Source organism: Mya arenaria, chromosome 13 (assembly GCF_026914265.1).
Source record: "Mya arenaria isolate MELC-2E11 chromosome 13, ASM2691426v1".
NCBI classification, from domain to species: domain Eukaryota; kingdom Metazoa; phylum Mollusca; class Bivalvia; order Myida; family Myidae; genus Mya; species Mya arenaria.
Window position 1 is genome coordinate 19,904,589 of NC_069134.1, and position 7,990 is coordinate 19,912,578.

Here is a 7,990-nt window from a genome sequence, read left to right on the forward strand (position 1 = left end):
TAATGAAAACGATATAAACAGTGTGTGTATACCACCTGATAAATTGCGTCATAAATGCTACGTCGGAAGGCAATATTTTGCTTCGAATGAAGACTTTAAACAATGATAACTTTCCTATTTCTTCGCCATTTAAAAGGAAACATAGTGCAGTCTACGCCGCTTACAGAGCCACGCCTTTGGTCTTTACCAGAGTTTGATTAAGAGTGTAGTTTCTTAAAACACTTCGACAAACCTTTTCGCAAGACGGCCGTCTGACGGAGCACTGTCAAAACATTATTTTGGAAACAGGTCTGTCGAAGTGTTTGATAACACTAATCACCTTATCAAACTCCGGTAATAAAACGAAGGCGTGGCTCTTTACGCGGCATAGACTGCCCTTTGTTTCATTCAAAATGGTTTACTTAAAGAAAGGTTATCTTTGATTTAAGTCTTCATTTTAAATAAGCAAAATATTGCCTTCTGACGTAGCATATATGACGTAATTTATCACGTGGTATACACACTGATAAAGCCAAAGAGAATAATGTCGCCCCCTTCCATAATTGACAGTGTAACAACGATGAATGGTTTCTAAAGTGTCCTAGATGAAATAGGGGCAGCGCCGGTAAATTGCGCTTCGTCTTGTTTCGGCTGCAATGTGTGACCCCCAAGGGAAGCTCAGAGTCTCCGTGACTACCATCCCAGTGCCGTTCCAGGAATGGTTATTTCTCGTGCAATCAGCCGCGAAAATGACCATATCCGACGTTACCACATATTCTATTCCGTTATATTTTTAAAAGTGACCAGAAATATATAGATTTAAATGCCTCTTAGATATCAGAACAGAGTAGAATTTTATTAGACGTGTACCATAGTTAAGTAATATCAAAACACATTTACAAATATGAATTAAACATGTCACATTCTACAGAAATAATTTGCCAGAAATAAAACTCGATTGTCATGGTCCACAACTAATTGATTCAACTAAACATGATAGTATTTATAAATTTAACATTATACGTATCTCTAGAACGTTGATATACGTATATTAACTGCACAATTGAAGGACGAAACGGGCCAAGAATGTTATAACAATTAAATCATTTGGTAAAGAAGATAATATAATGAATAATCTGATAATTGTTTCCATTTCTGTCCATGTGCAATAACAATGCAGTATCTGTCATCGACTATGCCATGGATAACAAAATAGAACAATCAATCTTTTATAATATTTACTCAATTATGAATAATATATGAAAGACCGAAATCATCGGCAACATTATTTATAAGTAAATCGCTGGAAAAAGAAAAGGAAATCGTTTCTTTTTCTATCATTTTCAAAAGGTTTAAAGTATGTGGTTTTTATGCAAACCGCGAGCATATTGGGATTGTACGTGGGTGGAGAAGAAGCTAGAAGCAATCCAATCATTTGTTTGCTTATGATCCGTACTTGGTCTTGCAGAACCGGTTCCACTCACCCGTATAATCGTCTAGGTTCGCAGTGACAAGCAGTATGACAGATCGCTGGATTAAAATCTCCGATCAATGATTGGCGACGATTTTGTGGTCCAAAATACTTGCATAAAAAGGATATACAGGGTAGAGGAATTTCGCTGGACTTGAGGTAATAATGTAATTAACCGTTCTTCGCGTGTGATGTCATATAATTGGATATTGAAAATGCGTTGAGAATTAACATTCCTCGTTAATTGTATGCTTAAAGTAATATATAGTGCATGTACTTTTATACTGGGCAGGTATACAGCCAACATCGGGAAAATACACAGAAATATCAGAGTGAATGAATCGTAGTTGTTAAATTATAATTGTGTCAGTCGCATGTGTACTGCGTGATTTTTCGCTCAAATGAATTTCATACAGAGGATCAATTTTCGTATCATTTAACCGAACGCATTCTGAATAGTACTTAATGCGATATTAGTGAAAAGACATAAATTATAAAATATCAACAGCTTCAAAATTTAACACACAGACAAGGATAATGTCAGCCAAGCGGAGCGCCCGCGCGTCAGAGTCCGGAAGCGCGCAACAGAAGCGCGCCGCGTGGAGCACACAGGCGTACACAGTGGAGGAACTCCTGGGACAATTCAGCCTCCCACAGATCGTCAAGTGTAACCCCCAGGCCATCCTCGTGCGCAAGGACGCGCCACTTCCGGTTAACCTTGGTCAGCCTATCCTGTTGTTCGACTCGCGGACCGTCCGGAAGCTGCTAGCGCGTAACGTGGTAGTGGATCCTGCAACCGGCAAGTTTACGGAAAATGAGGACACTGTCACCATACCGAAGGATTACGATGGTATGTAACCCTTACAAGAAACCTTTCCTCACATCTGCATTTTCAGCTTCCTCTCACCTTAGACTAGGCGTGCATATGAAAGCCTTTTCCTAACCAGGCTTCTCTTTATCGGCATTATCATTGACAAGATCATAGTCGTCATATTCATCATCAACATCAATCTTGTACCAAAGCTATGTTCAAATCATTGCCGTTGGTATTAATAAGGAGAACGACGATGCTGCTGGTGATTATTGTATGATGATTAATGATGATGATGATGATGATGATGATGATGATGATGATGATGATGGTGGTGGTGGTTTTCAGCAACTATGACGTCACTATAAGTCATGGGTGTTGATTTTTTTTGCGTTTCGAAAAACATTAAGTTAATTCAGTTGATGTTTCAGGTTTAAAATTTTGAAATGCTATTTAGAAAAAAAAGTTTAGTATAATTCAAAGTGATTTCAAACTACTTGATGGACCAACCTATTGAATATCTCAAACCTGAGCGACTTCCTGACCCTATGCTACTAGGGTATGTCTATAGATTCAATTTCAGTAATGGTATTTTCAGAACCTTGCTCGACAAAAATAAACATAACCTCCAATTTACTATTGATCATTTGTGGGAATGTAATTTGAAATTTAAATACACAACATGGTGTGAATCAGAAACTTCGCTTTCATCTTTCAAACGCAATTTTAAACATTTGATAGGCTAATATATTAGCACCAACCTATTTCTGTAGTGTTTGGACAGAGAAAGTTAAGCGAGAAGTTGTTAAGTATAGATTTAGGGAACACTTAAACTGAAACCCAAACCGAAGTTCTGGTAGACGTGTCAATATTGATATTATCTAAGGTTGATACTTGAAAGAACGGACTTTATCATGGAACATTTAACCCCAAAAAGTTAGCCATTGTTGTTGGGGACAATGTTACCTCGCACTTTATAATGTGACAATTCAATAACGTCTTAACAAATGTACCTTTAAGCCATTTATCCTCTGATCTCGCCGAAGTACGATTGAAGTAATTGGGAAATTACACCTCAGATGAATTGCCAAGTATGTCAATGTAAACAATGGCCCACTTAATTAAAAACAGTATTGCCCATTGTCCATAAATTCGAACAAGAACATCGCAAGCAGATGTCAACGCTATTCTGTTTTAGTTTTTAGCCGACCAAGGGATATAACTTGACGAAATTAGATCAAGAGTGACATGTCTTGTTTCACATGTGCATATTGTCGATGGTAACATGAACACAAGGTTACAGTTATGTGAATTTCGTCGATGGTAACATGAACACAAGGTTACAGTTACATGTATGTGAATATCTCATGATGGATAAAGGTGTATGGGCTGTGCATGTATTGACCTTTCAATACTATTTAGGTTCGACAACAATAAAAGCCATATAGTTAATGACCTTGCTTCACATGGACGTACTGTCACTGGTAAAATGCATATTAATGTTTTAATTTAATGAATATCTTGATTGAGAGTTTTGCATGTCTTTTTCTTATTATCAAAAGGACAAATGAACAGTTATTTAAGCTATACTGTACCAGAACAGACATCTGTTTCCCTACATCGTCGGCTGTCGGTGGTGCTGTTATGAAGATGCAATATGTTATACAATGTTTAGACATTGGAATGTACGACAACCATATATATATATATATTACACGGACCAGAATGTGCATTCTGATAAGCAAACCCACCCCTTGAATATTCCTTTGATTGGGCAAACAAAACTGGTACATGTATAAAAACGAGTAAGCGTTTATCCCTTGGTACCAAGCGCAAACCTGAGACCGGTACATCAATGAAAAACACGAAATGGTGCATCATGATGAGCAAGCTCACCACCGTGTTCACCTCTTGTACCAGGCGCAAACCTGAGACCGGTACATCAATGATAATCACCAAATGGTGCATTATGATGAGCAAGCTCACCACCGTGTTCACCTCTGGTACCAGGCGCAAACCTGAGACCGGTACATCAATGAAAATCACCAAATGGTGCATTATGATGAGCAAGCTCACCACCGTGTTCACCTCTGGTACCAGGCGCAAACCTGAGACCGGTACATCAATGAAAATCACCAAATGGTGCATTATGATGAGCAAGCTCACCACCGTGCTCACCTCTTGGTACATGGGGTAAACAACAAAATAAGCATTTTAGGGTTGAAATCTATTGAAAGCATCGGTTAACCGGATCGTTTGTTGCATATGATACGCATGAATATACGTGTAGTGAATTTCTGTGTCGTTTTTTCTCAAAAGTTGAATTGTTTGGGAAATTTACGAACATATGTTGAAAGTCGGACAATAGTGCATAATAAATAAAGAGTTCCCATTGTGTAAACCAGGCGGTGACAAGGTTCCTTTTAGAATGCACTTTTCCTTGTTAGCTTTTATTTAAATCGTTTAGATGACGAAGTATCCATTACAATTTACTGGCATTTCAGTTTTGATATTCGTGCATGGTCGGTCTTTTATAAAATGCTACTGTGCATTATGCAGATCATGTGTAGGGATCGAGTCGGTGTTAGTTTTGCTTGATCTTTTCGCATAGTAGAGATGGAAAATGGCTTAGTTAAGATTTATCATTCGAAAGGCAGATATAAAACTTAATAAATCAAATGAATTATACTTCCAAAGTCGTTGTATAAAATTGTATAAATTACAATATACAATTACACGCATTAAGAGCAAAGGGGATGTACCTAATGCCGAGATTTTTTCTTCTGATATGAAAAAATGCATCATTCGGTTTATATAAAAACGCCCACTGTAAATTTTATTCACAATGTGTATGAATACATAAAATATTTAGAATGAATGTTTGGCATAAAAGCATCGCTGAGGTATAGAATTTCAAGTCTCGGTTTATTTAAAACTTATTCAATGGACTTAACCTTGTTGTTCACACTTTGCCAATTTGGCAAATAGTTTCCTATATTATTATGAAATGTAGTTTTCAAAAAATATTATCAGTGCACAGTGACCTTATTTCGTGAAATCATTAATAATTGTCTACCCAAAATGTAATACAGCTGTCTCTATGTATAAATATACATTATACAGTTTCTAAAATGGTACTTTTGTACAGTTGAACAGATGAAGATAAAACATATAAATAGAAGTTGAATGTTATTTAAAGCTGCACTCTCACAGATTTACCAGTTTTACAACTTTTTTATTTTTTGTCTTGGAAAGAGCAATTTTTTTGCGTAAATATCGGCAAACCATTGATATAAGATTTTCATATTTCCGTTCGAAAATTAACGTTTTATGGCTTTAACCGTTACTAATGGTTTAAGAAAAATGCATAAAACATCAATTTTTGAACTTAAATATAAAAATCTGCGATCTTATTTTTTGGCAGCAGTCTTATATTACTTGTTTCCATGGTAATTCGCAAAAAATGGCTCGTTCCAAGACAAAAAAAAAAGTTGTAAAAACGTTTAATCTGTGAGAGTGCAGCTTTAAGTCTTTTACATTTTAGAGAAAAGTTGACAACATTATGACAGTAAAACACTACTATTTGACTCAATCCAGATTTGTTTCGATTTTTCACAGAATGTGCAGCGACGAGCACACGCCCATAGCAACCGTTTTGCGCGTGGCAGTAGTCATGGATGATGATTTTATATATAAACAAATCCTTATCCTTGACTGATGATGGCACCAATGGCCTTGTAATGCAGCGTGTGTTTAATATCTTATGTCATTTATTTATTATATGACTATAAGATATAGAGAATCGCAATATGATTCAATTCAACTGTGATTTTCGTCAATAAAATTGAAATCAGATGGGAAAAATGTAATATTTAGCTAACGCATAATAAAATAACAGTTCAAAAGCAATACTCATTTTGCAAGAGAACGGAGTAGGTTTTTAACATAAAATATGGATTCACTTCCATGAACGGTTTCTAACCAACATTAATATATGATATTATTTGTCTTTTTACAGGAGCTTTCCTGCGTCTGCGGTCGCGGACGTCCAAGGATCACACGACCCACAAGAGTATCGAGTCCCTGGCGACCAGTGGCATCAAGGCCTTTCTGAATCTCAACAAGATAACCGCCTTTCGAGTCCTTTCCGGTACCAGTGGCGGTATGGGCGAGTTCCCGCGTGTCGACTACCTACCGGGAAATGTGTTCGCTATTGACAGTGTGTTCATGGGAACTGCGAAAGTCCGACAGGAAGGAAAGATCGTTTTGCACCAAAATAGTGCATCAAAAGAGATGAAATACTTGAAGTGTAGGGATGATAAGGACAATCACATTGTGATCCCGTTCCCCACAACGGGGGAGTTTGTGGAGATCATGCCTAACGATTTGACAGGAACCGGAAGAATGTCGGTTCGAAGCGAGGACTTGATCGATAAACAAAAGTTTCCTATTATTGTACGATACATTCGAGGTCGGTTCAAGCCTCGATTAACCAGTTTTACTGGACTGTTTACTCTACTTGATTCATACGAAGAGACCACCATTGTCGGCTGTGTTCTAGACAAGAACGGATACACGTTCATGGAACTTCCAGTCGATTCGCCCTTGACCTTTCACCTAGCTCTAAACTTTTCCGAGCTTCAGAGCCATCCAATGGTGAAAAACGGCCTGCGCCTCTGTGACACAAACGGACACAATTTTGCAAGAGACTTGAAATTCAAATTCAAGTTTGCGCAGCGATTCCTGAACATGGGACGCCAGCAACTTCCGCTAGACGCTGACGACCCCGGGGAGTCGCCTAGCGCGCGGAACAGCGCCAAGGGCTTCGGTGTTACCACGACATATATCTACGTTTGATATTATGAATAATTAATCTATGACGGTATTACCAAAGTTACAAACCATGAGCTTAATGTGTAATTTTCTACGCATTGCTGATTCGAACAGTATTCAATATAGACAGTCATCGTTAGATGGCACACCTTATACCGGATCTATTTTCTCTTGTATAATATCATATTTTCGTAAAGGTACTTGATTTCATCCAGTACAATATTTCATGAAACTGAGTTTTCCATGGTTCGTCAGATTTCTATTCATTGCTTATTCATAAGTACTGAACTAATATTTGAATTGTATAGAATCCATTAAATAGATAGTCCCATTGAAAACATCCAGGCTTCTCTGTATGATTGTAAATGTTTGTAATCCATTAGGCGGAATGCTTTAGTTAATACCGTGTTAAAATGCTATAATTATATATGTATTGACTAAAGTGTATACCAGTATATAAAATGTTTATAGACGGATTTCTCGCATTGTCTAGCTTTTATTATTTATATGGACAAGGTCAGATTTAACGAACAAGAGCGTCGGAAACGGATGACAGCGCTGATCTGTTTCTATTCGCTAATGGGACATAACTCGACTATTATTAATGCCAGAGATGTGTACCATGAAAGACATGAGCATATTTTCACTGGTAACATGTGTACTAAGTTGAATGGGAATATTTTGGTCGGTTTTGAGTAATATATAATGTCAATGTTCAAAAAATGCACGACGGCATCAAGAATATGGTTATACATCTCCTTTAAAGGTACACCGTACAACGGGGTATATGCTAGGCCGTTGGTTCAGAATTTTGCAACTTGACCACAGCGATGTCAACTGTATACGTTGCACAGAACGTGATGTCATTGTCATTGTCGAGTACATATCTGGTTTAC

At 37.4% G+C, this 7,990-nt stretch overlaps 1 protein-coding gene across 2 annotated transcripts; it reads left to right on the forward strand.

Moving 5' to 3' along the window:
• Nucleotides 1–1,430: 1,430 nt before the first annotated feature.
• Nucleotides 1,431–7,570, forward strand: LOC128212875 (uncharacterized). Of its 2 annotated transcripts, none has more exons than XM_052918261.1 (3): nt 1,431–1,609; nt 1,743–2,300; nt 6,280–7,570. In XM_052918261.1, exons 2-3 carry the CDS (start codon nt 1,988–1,990, stop codon nt 7,116–7,118), a joined length of 1,152 nt encoding a protein of 383 aa, XP_052774221.1. In that variant the 5' UTR covers nt 1,431–1,609; nt 1,743–1,987; the 3' UTR covers nt 7,119–7,570. The 2 variants fall into 2 exon arrangements, with proteins under 2 accessions (XP_052774221.1, XP_052774220.1); XM_052918260.1 differs by having other exon boundaries at nt 1,432–1,609; nt 1,979–2,300.
• The last annotated feature ends 420 nt before the right edge of the window (nt 7,571–7,990 follow it).

Excerpts from the sequence above, each read along its gene's own strand:
- LOC128212875 (XM_052918261.1), top strand. The coding sequence starts at position 1,988 with ATGTCAGCCAAGCGGAGCGCCCGCGCGTCAGAGTCCGGAAGCGCGCAA. Across the intron at positions 2,301-6,279 it reads CATACCGAAGGATTACGATG|GAGCTTTCCTGCGTCTGCGG; the intron begins GTATGTAACCCT and ends GTCTTTTTACAG.